At 31.9% G+C, this 16,825-nt stretch overlaps 1 protein-coding gene across 1 annotated transcript; it reads left to right on the forward strand.

Moving 5' to 3' along the window:
• Positions 1–3,049: 3,049 nt before the first annotated feature.
• LOC119668263 (protein hairy) lies at positions 3,050–8,840 on the forward strand. Its single transcript, XM_038077716.1, has 3 exons — positions 3,050–3,883; positions 7,045–7,140; positions 7,458–8,840. Exons 1-3 carry the CDS (start codon positions 3,782–3,784, stop codon positions 8,391–8,393), a joined length of 1,134 nt encoding a protein of 377 aa, XP_037933644.1. The 5' UTR covers positions 3,050–3,781; the 3' UTR covers positions 8,394–8,840.
• The last annotated feature ends 7,985 nt before the right edge of the window (positions 8,841–16,825 follow it).

The following is a 16,825-nucleotide window of genomic DNA, read 5'->3' on the forward strand; positions in this document are numbered from 1 at the left end:
TTTAGATACTTTAATAGAACGCACGCGAAGTGCTTAAAATAAAAATAGAACAGCAAACCGAAAATACTGCGCTCTGCGCTCGGAGGTCGGAGCTCCAGTAGGCAATCATCGCTCTCAGCACAAATATGCGGCTGAAGAGCGCCGCGCCAAGTTGCGATGAACAAACAGCGAATCGCTGCAATTGCATTTAATGTTGCCTCGATATGTGCACTGCACACACAAAAGTTAAAAAGTTTTTATTTTACCCCATGCCTCTTGCTTGCCCACACGTACTTAAACACCGACACGCGGTGCCGACATGAGACCACCGCTTAGAGGAGCACACAATTAAGCGATCAGTTTTTTTTGTTTTTGTCAAATGACTTGTTTTTGTTTATTAAGGAGATTTACACGCCAATTCAATAATCGCTGCTGTACTGTTAAATCCGCCAACAAAACACAAATAACAGTCATGCCGACAAGCAAACAAATAAACCCACTCGTCACTGCATACTTTATTATGCATACATAATATAAAAAAAGCCAAAAACAAATTTCCCCTTCTGCCTCAACTGTTAGATAAATCGTTTATTGGAGCTAAACATTTTACCTTAAAAGCATACACATGAATTCGCCGCAAAATATATCCAAACTGTAATATTTTAATAAGAACTTATATGAATGATGACGTCAATTCTCCTTCCGCCTTCAGCGTCATACAATAACGTACAGAGCAACAACAACTCCACGAACAACCTTGTGATCTTATTTACTTGAAACTTGTTACCAGCAGCAGAAAATCACCATCTACTACCCCGCCATAGCACCTTATCTGTATTATTCTGTTTTAGTTGTTTTTTTTTGTATAACATCGCATATATGTGTATACGTATGTATATGTGGTGTGATTAAGTGTTTGTTGTTGGCTTGTGTATCGTCTGCAACTCAAAGTACAATTAAGTTCACAGCTAGCAACGCTGGCGCACAGTCACGTTCACACGACTTTGTTGTACGATGAATCAGAATGATAGCCCCATACAGCAAAAACAAATAACAACAAAACAGCCGAGTAAAGACTTCTGTTGAGATTATTACTAAACGGACACACAGTTAAACATGCAATCAAGCAAGTGAGAATATTGACCCAGTTGGAATTTTTTTGAGTGATGCGGGGATTCCTTCTTACCATCTACAAATATAACATAATAAAACGTTATTTTGAAAATTTTTGAATTTTGAATAATTAGAATGTATGATTAAAGTTATTTAGTATGAGTTTTTTGAGTTCCTAGAAATTTAAAGATCCGTATTCACTTTGCTTTCGTGCTAAGGCGACACTTTTAGAAAAGTATTCGAAGAACATTAAAGACTTGATTTATGTGAAATAAATTTGAATTTAATTTAATTTTTCTATTCAAATTGTGAAAAATATCTCCCTAATATATAAAATAAGGTTTGGCATTAATAAAATTAAATCAAATTCGTATTATTTATTTTAACATTGCTCTTCAATTAACATTATTTCATGGAGTATTAGTATTTGTGCACGTCGTTTTAGATCTCTCAGATTTCATTGCAGTAATTATTTATAGTACTAGTTTGCAATCTATTGGAATTAATTAGCAATTAGGCGTATAGATCTTAAATATACTTTCATAACGATTTTCATGCAAATCAAAAATTTATGAAACTCGAAATTTTGCAACAGAAGATGTTATCAGTAAAAAAAAGACCTTGAAAACCTATAATTTTGAAATTTAAAAAACACTAATTAAAGAATTAAATGTGCTGTTATTTTCCAAAAAATAAAAACTTATTTGTTATATATGTAAGTGTATACTAACAAAGAACAGTAAAAAAATTCAAATTCAAAATGTATTGAAACATATAAATGCAGTCTTAGATACTGGTCACAGAGTCTACAACCAACCCATCTCCAGTGCTTGCACGGTAAACCCACTCCCTCAACTGCACCACGTCCTTACCTACTGGTTTAGATAAACCACTTAAATTTGGTTATCTCTTCTCAACACTGAAATAAAATTAATGGATGGATTGCAGTCTCATATTAATATTATTTGATGGATGCCTTCTCATTACTGCAAAATAAAACTTAAATTCCACCTCGTGGAACTTAAAGGAACTCATTAAGAAATCTAAAAAAATATTGGAAAGTTTAATTTCCAAAAAAAAAAAAAATTTAGGAGTCACGAAACTTTTCTTAAAAAGGGTCTTCAATAGTTTATATTATAAGTAGAAAAACTTCAACTAATTCGAAATTAGTATTGCTTTACAGTTTAGTGGCTTTAAGAAGCAACATTTAGAGACTGACAAGGATTCAGTTTTTAAATAAAATAAATCGATTTAGGCCGATTTCTTGTTTTGCTACTACAAAAACAACAAGTAATTAATATATTACAAAATTATATTCAATTAGTACCATGAAACCATCAAATAATTCATGTAATATATATATATCCAATATATATACCCAATATATAATATCCAATTAATATATATAATATATTCAATTTTAAATAAACTAAGAACCATTCTCCAAAATTTTGTTAATATTGAAACAAATTGCTAAAAATAAGTATAACTTTAAGACTTGATTTTAACTATCTAAGTACGTCTGAACATTTACTCACATAATTACTTTTATGAATTCTTCGAAGAATGTAGCAGCAGCATATCCGTTTTTGAAGTAAAATATCAATGATTGCTTCGCTTGGAAGTCCCACAAATTGAACAATTTCCGATTTGGTCGATTGAGAGATAACATAACAGAAATTAAGGCCGATAAACAATGTGCAGATAAAGAGATAACTGAACTTTGTGCTTATTCACTCTCGCTCTTGGACTCTCCCACTCTCTCTCTTTCTCTTTTACTTTGCTATTTGTTTAATACTCGTACACATATTAAAATCAGAAATACACCCGTACATTTCGCCGCAATTGAGGCTTTTGTATTACCAATTAACAAGGCAACAACAAAAATTGTTATGGCATTACAAAGGCCGAATTTGTGCGCAAATAGTTGGCTTGTTCGGTTAGTAGCCTAACAGGCAAGCACGGACGGCAGGTAGGCATATGGCAAGCGCTGTTAGGTAAAAAGACAACAGCGTGTGGCTATTGCCTTCAGCACTCTTCGCTGGCTAAATCAATTTTTACCCCACAAACCTGTCGATCAATCGTCAACCGTCAGTCGTCAGTCGTCTGCAGTGTGTCAAACGATAAAGAACAAAATCCACCACTTTGGAGGGTTTTAGAAACGTAAATACACGAACCCAACAAAAAACGAAAACACGAGCAACAGATTTTTACGTCGTGCTCTTCGTGTGCTCTGCCGGTTATAGAAAAAGGCAGATACAAATAACAAACAAACCGAGTTGCACCACAGACTTTTAATCAAGCTGACAGAAGAACGCTAAACTCATTCGCTGAACAGCCGTCGTTGTGAGCAGATCGTATAGAAAATCAGTCGGAAAACGGTTTTATAAGATACTTTGCGGTCAAGTCAAGACATTACACACGATAAATTCGTGATTTAATTAAGAGTGAAAAAATAATTTTACAACAGACAACAAATAAATTAAGTGATCATTTTCACAACCGCTACAGAAAAGTGATCTCAATTTACAAATAAAAATTAAAAAATATTGAACTGTGTTTTGAAGTTATTTTTCTTCAACTGACAAAGAAAAAATAAATAAATATTTTTTGAAAAAATATTAAGTGAAAATATTTAAAAACTTTTTAAATAAAAGAAAACAGTTTTGTATTGATTATATTTAAAAAAATGGTAACTGGAGTTACTGGCCCAACCATGACAGCTAATGTAATTGGAGCACCTGTACCCCCATTGAAGGAGGCTAACCAGCCTGTCAAAAATGATCGTCGGGTAAGTTTCGAATTCTTGACAAACATGTTTTTTTTTGATGGGAGTCATTTTTAAGTAGTATCACTCTTCGACGAATAATAGATTTGCCTTTATCTTTGGAGACAATAAAGAATTTTCTAGAAATTGAACTTCATATTTTCATATATGTGAAATTAAAAATTCATTGAATTTTAGAGTTAGAATAGACATTTTTTATTGAGAGATAGAAATTGCACCTAATTTTTGATTTTAACGAAATAGATTTTCTTGGCTATAGCCAAAATTGTATTCTAAATTTTCAGAAATTTTTAACTAAAGAAAAATTTCTACTAAGAAATATAGGGAATATAAATATGCCCTCTACTTATAAGGAAAGCAACAAATTTTGATTTGTTTCGAAATTAATGTGTTTTTAATATTATAACCTTTGATTATTTTATAATTATTGTTAAAGTAGATCATTAAATTAGATTAGATTATAAAATCATTTGGGCTTTTATTCCGAACTTAATCTTTTCCGTATATGTAATACAAAACGTTTTAGTTTAATGGACTTATTTATTGTTGTCTAAAAAAATAATAATACTTGGGGGTTCCCACAAATTTGAATTTTACAGAATATATAAACTATTCTTATTCGTTTCATTAGTCTGTTAAATATTATTTGTAAACATAAGTACTTTTGGAAAGTCTCACATTGAATCGTATTAAAATTAAACAAAAATTTCATAAAAAATTTTATTTCAACTTATTTAGTTTTTACTTAGTTATCAATTTATATACATCCTACCCTCTATGTCCATGTGTTAGTCTTCCATAGTTTCGTCAACTTTTAGTTTTTTACAGCACAGTAACCCTAGTTTTTATAATTTGGCGAGATCCCATACTAAATCTAAACGCTCAAAAATAGCATCATCATTAATTTTAAGTCAAGACGTTAACTTTGCAAAAAATTTTCATTTGTGGGTTGACTTCTGCACCCACATAGATCGCAAAACAACGACAAACACTACACTTGCTTAATAATATCTGTCCAGTATTGTCGATTGTCAATCTCTCGGCATGTCCGTCTCTCCGACCGTCTCGAAAACTTCCGTTCGTTTATAGTAAAAATCAATTCACAGCCTGAAAAAACGATCGCAATAAAAATCCAAGCAGCAGCCGCGGTGCGTGGTAATATCGTGGACTTTTCATTTTTGGCTGTGTAAAACCTACGTTCCCAGCTGCAAGCTGCCGTTTACAATTCCATTCATAAATGTGGCCCCAAACAAAGTTGGTGAGACAAGAGCGCGTGGTGTTGCTACTATTTTTGTAGTTGTTGATATTTATTTTGGCGTAAGTGTTGCTCCCAATTTGGTTAACCAACTCATTGGCTGAAACGCTAAAATGAAATCTTTTTAACTGCAAATGAACCAACGCATTCGTTCGTCATGCAGCAAACAGTCAATTTGGGACTTAGTCAGCCAGTCTGTTAGTCTGTTAGTCAAGCAATTAGGCAGTCAGTTAGTGGGTTAATCAGTAGATTACTGTTTCGGATTTGCTTGTCAGTGCTGTACACCAACATTGCTAACGTTGCCAACGTTGTTGTGGTGACGCGTGGTCACAGATTTCTTCTTTCACCTCGTCTTTCGGAACCACAATTTGATTGCGATTCATTAGCGCAAACGATTCGTTGCCTGTAATTAGATCGACTGATTTGGCACAATTGGCAGCAGGCAGCAAAAAAACTCACTTTTTTCAAATTAAGTGATGATGACTTCACATTCACCGCTTTTTGCGGCGCATGTACGCCTTAAGTTGGAGTATTAAATGACATGTTACCGCTTGTGCAAATGTCTGACTTATTAAGAGATTTTTTTTTTGGAAGGCGGGCAAAAACAAAGCAAAGCAATTTAACTTGATTTTCACGCGTAGGTACTTTTAGGCATGAAATATTTTGGTCGGAAAACATTGAAAAAAACATATTTTAAAAAATCAAAGAATTTTTAAAATGATTTAGATTTATCAAAAAAAAAAAAAATGAAGCCATTTTCATTTTCTTAGAATATTAAAGTAGTCGAAAATATTTTCTATAATCAACAGAAATATTAGTTTATAATAACTTCCTTACACTTCCTGCTGTTATAAATATTACACTAAGAAAATGAGTAATTAATTTTAATTATTAATGGGCCACAAGGTAATCAGTGTAGTCTGTCTTAGCTAAAGAACACCAGGTCACACGGCAATAATTAGTACCTACACTTCATTCAGCGTCCTACAGCGCAGAAAATTTCCGTTCGACCTTGTTTAAAATTTACAAATTGCCAAAGAAATCTATAGGAGTTGTTAATTCGAAAAAAAAGAAAAAAAACTCATACTCATACTCAAATACCTGTACTATGAGCTATCCGTAGTATTTTTAGCGCACTGAAATTTATTTTTGAATAGCATTTCTCAAATTGGTCGCGTAGAACGCGCCAACTTGCGTTGCGGTACGCAAAAATCCACAATAATAATTGTACTCGTACTTATTGCGACTGATTGCCAACACATATAATAAATAGCATTGATGGCAACAGGCTAAGTACGCCAAGAATTCGAACGTCTATTTCTGGTGCGGTATGCAAAGACCCTCTCCGAAACCCATACCAATCTAACACCTTCGCCACTTGAAAAGCAATGCACGCGAGCATTTATTTCACATTGGCCAATTGCCATAAAAATTTGGTATCCAATTAAAGAGCGTTCGCCGCTGAAAGCGGTTAGCGTGTGCCAATAGCTAGAGACATAGCTGCAGCCATAATATAAGCGTCACCAAAACTATATATATTGCCAATATTGCGGCTGGGAAAGACGTAGACAAAAATTTCTTATTTTGCAGCGATCCGTCCTCTATTTTATTTGTGTTTTTTTCTATTTTTGTTGGTCACATGCTTGTGAAAGACGTAAGCATGAAAAGAATTTCCGTGTGATCGCAGCATAGGCATAGTCCAGGTTCTTCTATGTTTGATTTCTGTGGAAGCGCGCATGCCTCTCAGCTTTGCGTGTGGCGCTTTTTACAGCATTTCCAATAATGTTTTATACTTTTATGGAAACAGTGTAGGAGACACATATTTGCCATTTAACAACTTAGTTATATTTATTTTTAAAACAAAAGATTTATAATTAAATATATTTTATTGTTTTTTCTTTTATTGCAGTCAAATAAACCAATTATGGAAAAACGCCGACGTGCCCGTATCAACAATTGCTTAAATGAACTAAAGACACTTATATTGGATGCGACTAAAAAAGACGTAAGTTAAACTATTTTCTATTAAGCATAATAATGATCATCTTCCTACCATCTTAAGATCTATCATGAATTTCTCAATAGTTCCAATTTCTTACTAAATTTTAAGTAACCGATAAGTAATTATAATACCGACTTCATTAAAAGTCTCTTATACGATTAGATTTTCAGCAAAATCTTATCTTATGCTAAAAGTTTCCTATTCATTATCGATTTATCATCATTCATATTTGTACTGTCTTTCTTTTATTTCATAATATTTTATAACATACATACAACAATTGAACTAACTTGTATTCTTTTTTTTCTTATTTTTTGCAGCCAGCTCGTCACTCTAAGTTGGAAAAGGCTGACATACTGGAGAAAACTGTTAAACATCTACAAGAACTGCAACGCCAACAAGCTGCAATGCAACAAGCTGCAGATCCAAAAATTGTTAACAAATTCAAAGCCGGCTTCATGGATTGCGCCAATGAGGTTAGTCGCTTTCCCGGCCTAGATCCAGCTGTTAAACGTCGTTTACTACAACACTTGAGTAATTGTATCAATGGAGTCAAAACTGAATTGCACCATCAACGTCAAATGACAGCCGCTCAAGCCAACCAAATGCATGCTCAAGTCTTACCCTCTCCCCCCAGCAGTCCAGAACAGGATCAACATCATCTACAACAACAACGCATACCTCCCACAAACAATCCTTACGTCATGGCCACACAAATTCAACAAACTGTTAATGGATACTTTCTTCCAAATGGTTTACAAGTAATTCCCACAAAATTGCCAAACGGCAGTATTGCGCTTGTGTTGCCACAAAGTTTACCCCAACAACATCAGCAACAATTGCAACAACACCTACAGCAGCAGCAACAGCAACAACAACAACAGCACACCTCTGTTATGCCCACCACCGCGCAACCAACCATGTTAATGCCATCACGCACTGCTTCCACTGGTTCCGCCTCATCACACAGCTCATATGGTTATGAACATAGAATTTCTTCGCCCTCCAATAACATGCATTATGCACCACCAAGCCCGGCCAACTCTTATGAAGCTATGGACTGTAAACCGTCTGTCATACAGCACGCTTCAGCACTCACACATCAACAACAATACCAACAGCAGCAACAACAACAACAACAGCAACAGCAACAGCAACATCAACAACTACAACATCAGCAAGCGCAACAACCGCTCTCGCTTGTTATGAAAAAGCAACAGATCAAAGAGGAGGAACAGCCTTGGCGTCCATGGTGAAGTGTGGCGTTCATTAGCGTTTGTATCAAAAGCATGAACGTTAACTAACCAGAACAAACCAAAGCTTTGGTGGAATAAAGACTGAAGAAGTTGGCGACAGTTCCATTGCTATGCCGAACTTGTCCGAGTTTATGTCTAAAACGCGGGTTATACGGTGACTTAACATAGACACATACACACACAGCAATTCTTCACAGAAAAAAAAAGAATTATAAAACTTGGGAAGTAACTGATTAGAACTAAAGGTGGTGACTGCACCTACGGCATATAGATGTCCTTGGGTGATAGGTAGACATATGGACTATGTCGGCATTCACGTGTTCAGAGTTCATCATATTTCGCACATTTACTTGGGGGAAATGTTACCGAAATGAGATTTGTGTTGGTCTGAATTTTTTACTGCTTTGACGTATTTTTGCTCAACTAAAACGTGGTCAAAGCGAGAGATAAGATAAGAATTGGCTTTAAATGGTTTTTATCATCAACTAACACAGCAACAAAACACACTTAAAGATATTAACTACCTCAGCATTACAGAAAATTAGCTTCATTGAATTATTTCATTGCATTCATTAGTTTAAGTGAAAAAATAATTTTCTCAAATTTAGTCATTATTAATTTTAAATGCTTATAATTTAATTAATTAAATGAATTTTTAATTTAGAAAATTATATTAACAATAAAATCAGTTAAGTCTTCCACTGTAAAATAATTTTTTTCACAAAAAGTCTTCAAGAGTTGATTTAGATTAAGAAATACTTTTTAGTGTAAATATAAGAATTAAGTTATTTTTTAATTTTATTAATTTTATTAATTATTTTAAGAAAAAAGTGATGTCTATCAACAAATTGATAAAAAATCAAAATCATATTTATACCGATTGAAAATACATATACAATTATATATACACAATAAAACAAAACTGATTGGTAAATTAAAAAAAAATGCTTTTCTTTCAAAAAATACTGACGATTGCAACGGATATCGTTTATTTTTATGGCTTCTAAGAAGCACCACTGTTGACGACGGTCTACTAAAAGTCATGACCTACTTCGATAAGATAGAGCTTTTTGAATTAAGAGTGCACTTATTAAGGTCTATGTGCCATCTTTTAATTAAATTTACTTAGCGGAACTTGAAATGAAGAGAAATGAATGGAATGAATCAAATGAGTGGAGAACTTCGCAAAAAATAGTAACGGTTCGTCTATTTTAACAACATTCATAAAGGGAAAATCTAGAAAAGATATAATTACATCTAATTGCTGAATAGTAACCATACTCGCTAAAATTATTTGTCTCATAAGATCTGTAAGAGTTCAGGCCATATTTTAACAACCTGAAGATGTATTACTATATGATGGTCAAGTTTATTCCAATCAATAAGACGAGTTACATGAAAAGAACTGTCATTGCGAAATGTAATAAGGCCTGTCTTATATACGCATTGGTTTCAATAGTTTCACTTTTCACTTCACTTTCAAGACGGTAGGGAAGTGGTTGAGATTTTGGACAGGACGGTAAAACAACATCACACTTCTCAAATTTTCGAATTCACATTTGTTAATTACATAGTAAAACACCATCAAAACAGTGGATTGAACAAGTTGAATGATCAACGAAGGCAAAATTGTGCTGATAATCGGGGAAAAAATAGTAACCCAAAAAAAACTATTACCTGCCTATTGCTAATTACCTGCCTTCAAAAAGTGTTACGCAATAACTCGTAAATACTATCCATATGTTTGACCATTAGCTATTTGAAAAAATAAATCTTGGTGGGAAGATTTGATGATTTATATACATCTGCATGCAAGTTGTCTACATTTTGTTAAGAAAACATCCAGTACTCTCATATGAATGCCCCGTGAAGATATCAGTCTTGAGAAAGAATGGTTATAGAATTGGGAACATCGTTGGAAAAAGTGTATGAGATCAGAGTAGATTATGTAGAAAAATAAACAACAATAAATTGATTAAAATTATTCCTTTCAATATTGAGCCCAAAATTGCTTGAGCGTCCCCCAATAGTGAAAATTATTTAAGAAGTTATTGACTTGGAAATTCTTAATAGGCTTCTAATGGACTGATATAATATTATGTACTTAAAAGCAGAAAAGTTATTGTAAGATTAATCCTAACAATTATATACTTGATTAATTTCATTTTTATATAAAATCTTTCGCATTTAGGAGAGATTCCTTAAACTTAATGACTTAATATAATTTTGTTGGTCTATTAAATAGGAGCTGACTAATCAACTTCCAGAACCTTGTCATTTCATTGGATAAAACATAGTGATAATCTGACATTTGCTTTGTCATGTTCGAAGATTTCAAGTTTTTTATCTACCGATAAAAAATGTTATTATGTGATGTTGAAATTGTGTTAAATGCCGAGAATAAATAAAGTTGCATACGATTAACTAATCCAGAAGTTTTTAAATGTATTTCGTAATTTATGCATATTTTGTAATCATTGCATATTTTTAATTATGACGTCATTAATAGCTCAGTGCTTCTCTGTTCAGCGTCCGTTTATATATGTACAATAGTTAACGAGATAATTGTTTATAGACCATTTGTACGTATTGTAAAATCGAAATGGAATGCAATCTTAATAAAAAAAATATTATTTCCGCAAATTACTCATTAGAGCGCAAAATCCTGCCCACATACTAGAACGTAGTGTAATCTTTATATAAAATATACTTGTACTCGCATAATGAATAAATATGTACTTATTTCATTTACACATGATTAGTTATTTATTATCCATAAAATTATTTAGTTTATCACTTCAATGATTAGCAGAAACTGAATGTTAGTCATTTTAGAATTACAAAGAAGACATAGCGAAACAAACTGAGAGGCTTAGACGTTTCCGAAACTTAAATGTGAAATATAATAATTAAAAAGAACCGATAAATAAATAAAAAGTTTTAAATAATTAGATATATTAACATACACACATCGCATATACCTATATATAGAGCGGCTAGCTTTACTACATACACTTTCGATTTGTACGTTCATGTTAATGATTAGGTCTCAAAATGTTATTGTTATTAATAAGCAAAAGATATCTAATTTATATATAGACTTTATAAAAAACAAAAATTTCTGAAAATACCATTTTAGACTACATAAAAGTTTTATTTTACAATAGTATTATATGCAGCATTTTAAAGTACCCTTTCACACGAAACATTACATCAGGTCAAGTATACAAAAAACTGTATAAATCTTAAACCAACATAACTCTAAACGTAGACTTTACAAAAAATTTCGTCACATAATTGATCTAATATCCCATTCTTTCTAAATCACTTACTATTCTCCTTACTTTTAGTTTGGGATAAAAATCACCATGCCATCATCATGATTTATGATATGTTTATTTCGAATAAATGGGGTAACTTCAGTGTTAATTTGCCTAATTATTTATTAAATTTAAAATAATTAACTGAATATGTACTGATTTTTTTATAATTTACTTTTCTTGTGAGAACAACATATTTTCTTCCTTCTTAACACTAAAGTCCTTTGTAGACTTCATTTTTCACGAGCTGATGTGATGGCTATTCTTATTTGGTAAGGCCTTCTATTAAATCACTCACATATTTTTTTTTGTTTTTTGGACAGTTGATTTTGTATCATACAATATACATCAATTATATTTACATTGATAATATATTTATATTAAATATTAAATATTTAAATATTAAATATTATTTAAATATTGAAGTCAACCGATATGGTACGCATGAAGAAATAAATTCTATAAATTTTTACTCCTTATGGTATTCTACTAAAATTAAACAAATTTGATCTTAAAGATTTGTTACATTTTTTTTATTTTTATCTATTTTACGTTTTTTTTATTTTATTTTAATTGAAATACTTAAATGCACGCCTGTTGGCGTTACCAAAAAAGAAGGCGAGAAGAAGTTAAATAGCAGACGTTGTGAGAAGATTATCATGCGGTGAGTCCGAGGTTCGCTGGGTACGTTTGCTGCTACGCTCGTTCATACGAAAATGAAGTCATGCAATTCGATACACTCCATGCAACTCGAACAGCAAAAACAAATATATATATGTACATGTACTTTGCTTACTTACCAACTGAACTGAATTTGTTGTTTTTGTTGTGTTTGTTGTAAGATGCGCTCAACTGAAATTGAAATTAGCAACAACAAAAATAAATCCAGCAACAGTAATAAAGGACAACAACAAACAACAAATATATGAATAACACAATGACGTACCATACGTACAACAATGCACATATTACACTCCATAAGCATTACAAACATACAACCTGCACAGTGTACACCACTTTTCTAAACAGCGTTAACTGAGAGCTTATCTACATACTATACTAAATGGCTGCGTCACAGTTGCTGCGCAGTTACTCTGAGTTGTTGCTGAAAAAAGATCAACTGACTGCTTGAGGTGGTCTGAATGGTCATGGCCAAAGCAGGCAGGTTGTTGCTATTGTTGCTGTTGTTGTAATTGTTATTTGCTGTCTTCATTAAATTTGTTTTCATTTTTTAAAGAAAAATGTGTTTGCTTTTTAAGTAGTTTTTGTTTTTGTTTTTGTTTTTATTATTGTTTTTGCTTTAAGTTACTTGCTGCTGCACAAAGCTAGTGTTTGTTTGTATGTATGTATGAGAGTATTTAAATTTTAATAAGCCTATGTGTGTAAAGTAGCATTATTTTACTTACTACTGCAAGAAATAAGTAAGCAGTAGCAGACGTTGGCGGTGACATCGTGACTCTGATGCCAGCAGTCAACGACATTAAAATTTTGTCACGTTTTTAGTGCGAAGTGCAACAGCAAAATGGTATGACCCCCAACCGACATTTATACGGTAAAAATAATAGAGAAGCATTGCATTTGCAGCATCTTTGCATAAAAAAAAAAAACAGAAATTAATTAAGTTAAAGCCTTTTATTAGGATTGGTCATTTAGTCAGACTCAGTCAGAAAAGTGAGCTTATAAATGGCATTGGAAGAAATTAAATTCGAAGTTTTCGAAAAAAACTTTTGTATGATCAATACCCAGAAGCAGTGAGATACAGATTGTTTATAATTTCGTTATAATATCCCAAAAAAATGCGACAATTATTTAAACCAAATATATAATTGAACAATTTTTGCATGCTTTAAATCAATTCGAGCAATTGAAAAAAGTAAATCAGAATAAAATATTATTGTAAAAAAACTAAACAGCTCACATCATATATAGCATATAAATAAAACACATATATACATACACATATATTATTACTTTATTTTGATGCTTTGCTAAAGGTGTCAGTCACTCAAAATCTCAAAGACAATGTCGAGCATTTCGATTGAAGTTGGGAGTTTATTGACGCGGCTCCGTCTTGAAACGGTTTGAACTTAAGAATTTTATCTTTTTAACTGCTTTGGCAACACACCCGCCGCGCTTAAGCAATTCAATAGAAATCCAAAATATGTTTCCATATTTTTAATGTTGTTTTCTTTCCAACCATCACCAGCCATTGAACTCAATTCGTGTGATTTTTTTTTATTTGCATTCATTTTTGTACACATTTTGCATATTGTATTATTATATATACATACATATAGTATATATCTGGCATTTGGTTTATACATTTGGTTTAAGTATATTTAATAATTATTAAAGCGCAGTAAATTCATTTATTATGACATATATATATATGTAAAAATACAAACATAATCATTATAAGGAAGAAATGCAAGCGCAATTTTTAATCTTATGTTCCTTCCTAATTCCATTTTCCCACCACAAGTGTAGATAAGTACCTGCACAGTTCCTTGGACTCTTATATTGTAAGTTTCGCATATATCGTTCTTTTCCACGATTTGTGAGAGAATATTTTGAGAGCTCCATCTGCGAGTTTGTTCGAAGTTCTATTAGCTGGTTCTTTCTTATGTTTCCCCAACTACTGTCATTTATGTTTTTTAGCTTCGATGTTTGTTTCTTTTATGTGTATTCTACTCTATTATTCCTTATTTCCTACACTTTGACCACGAAATATTAAATATGCGTTTTTTGCCACAATATACCTTATCGATATACTCCATATCAATGTTTTACACCAGTACTGAAATGCTGATTTAAATTTAAGTTGTACTTGGAGTTAAATATTGATTCACTGATTTAAAAGTAACGAAAATAACAAAATTACTTAGTATTTATTTTAAAAAAAATTTATACTATGTAGACTAATTAAGACTATACAAATTTATGTGACATAGTACCACGATCAAGACTATAGTTTAATCTCAAATTTTCAAAGACTATAGATCGCTTATTGTTTAATGATCATGATTATATAAAGTACTGATACTCACACAAGTCATGAATTTTATTGTAACAAATTTAAAAGACTTAACTTCGCTCCTTAACCAACTCTTACAATTTATCTGATTTTATTAATCGAGTGGAACTTTACGTATTAACAGAATTAATATCTTTTGAGATGATAATTACTTTTCTAAAGGGTTTATACATGTTGAACTATTTTTTTCATGCTTTCATTAATCCTTAGTGGAACTTTACCTAATATCAGAATAAAAATCTTTTGAGATGATAATTACTTTTCCAAAGAGTTTATAAATGTTGAACCATTTTTTTCATGCTTTTATTCTATCAGCTACTACCAAAATCTCTACAGAGGTACTCAATCAAGAAGTGTGCATACCTATCACAAAACTACCTGGAAACAAAACGTAAGTAGATTAACAATACATAAGCAATGTTCGTTCTTTTTGGTATATATTTTGTACCAAGTTTATTCTTGGTACTTGGTCATAATAATTTGCTTTATGATTCGAAAGTGTCATGTGGTTTCTATTACGATAAATGAGCGATGATATTGCGCTTGATCTCTTCTATATTTTGTAAGTAATGTTATGGGAATTTGACTAGCCTAATAATGAAAACTATACTATAACATCTTACTATTCTTGCAGTCACATGGATTACTTTAACTCCGTTATTTATTGATTAATTTTGTGCTATCTGTGCAAATATAAAACGCTTAATGAATTTTTAAATTTTTTTATTCCAGACTTCTAATTTTGTAACATTTATTAAGTCTTGTAGTTGAGATAGTTCACATTGTTAATTTAATTACGCTCATTTTTCACTTGAGTTAAGTCTGTCCGTAGCCATGCCAGTAGTCTAGACTCTAATGTAGTCTACAACTGATTTAATACTAGATGAATTAAATATATCATATATTATGTGATATATGTTAGTTCAATCAAAAAACCCTGGCGCTATATGACATTTTTTAGAAACATTTGAGTTTGAATTTAAACAGACTTATTAATACTATCTGGAACTAAAAACATGCTTTTATTTCATTGGGATTGAAACTTATTTAGTAGAGTATCGGTGCTTCTAGTTTACTTATTTATAGTTCCAATTAGAGAACACATAAAATTTTTCAATTTCTACCATATATTTTATCATACATGAAATGTATATAAAATATCTGTTTCAAGACAATTAACAGGTTTGGCTTTGCTCATAAGGGCACATGCGAAACATCATCAAAAATAAAAAAAACTTAAACAAATAATATTAAATAACACTATATAATATACGTAAAATAACACAAAAAAACAACAAAATAAAAAATACTCTCGCTTTCAATGCTGAACTCAAATGTGCAAGTTGAATGTCAGTGTCACACAGTTTTGAAGTTTTTTGTTGAACGTTGGTTTTTTTAATGAATATTAACTAAGCCAACAAAGCATAAAAATAACAACAATAAAAATAATAATAACAAAATAATAGTTCATTGGACATGTACCGCACTTAAGTCACGATTATAATGACAGCGACACCGCATACAAATTCACTCAGATATGAATTCTGCGAAAAAATGACAAAGTCAACAAAAGGCATTCAATCGTCTAGATACAAAGTTACAAAGATACAAAGATACTTAGATACAAATTCAAATCATGCATGCGGGCTCCGTTTGTGTGTTTGTGAGCAACTCGTGTGTGCACTACAGAGTGCCTCCCTATGAACATTAGCACTTAATACGAATGCGGTCAGTCATTCTAATTTTTTACAGTGGTTACACTCTATAAAACGTACAATATTCAATATTTTTTACATAAATAAAGAATTTCAAACTTGATCAATAAACAATTGCTCTCAACACTCCACTGTAAATTGGCTTCGCTACATTTGCCATTTTAAATGGTGGCGCTTTAATCTGTTTCCGTTCAATATTCGAAACACAACCCAACAAATTTTTGATTGTGTTTTTTGTGAACCAAAATAGGAAGTTCGGAAACTTGTCTGGACGGCTTTACTACTCTCCAGAGTTCACGTACTGAGACCTTCAGTCCTCGTTTTAGGGGTCAGAAAATTCAATTTTAATTATTTAACCAAATG

Source organism: Teleopsis dalmanni, chromosome 1, assembly GCF_002237135.1.
Source record: "Teleopsis dalmanni isolate 2A chromosome 1, ASM223713v2, whole genome shotgun sequence".
NCBI lineage: Eukaryota > Metazoa > Arthropoda > Insecta > Diptera > Diopsidae > Teleopsis > Teleopsis dalmanni.

Coding starts and splice junctions, on each gene's coding strand:
- LOC119668263 (XM_038077716.1), top strand. CDS start 3,782: ATGGTAACTGGAGTTACTGGCCCAACCATGACAGCTAATGTAATTGGA. Junction 3,884..7,044: donor CTGTCAAAAATGATCGTCGG/GTAAGTTTCGAA, acceptor CTTTTATTGCAG/TCAAATAAACCAATTATGGA. Junction 7,141..7,457: donor TGGATGCGACTAAAAAAGAC/GTAAGTTAAACT, acceptor TATTTTTTGCAG/CCAGCTCGTCACTCTAAGTT.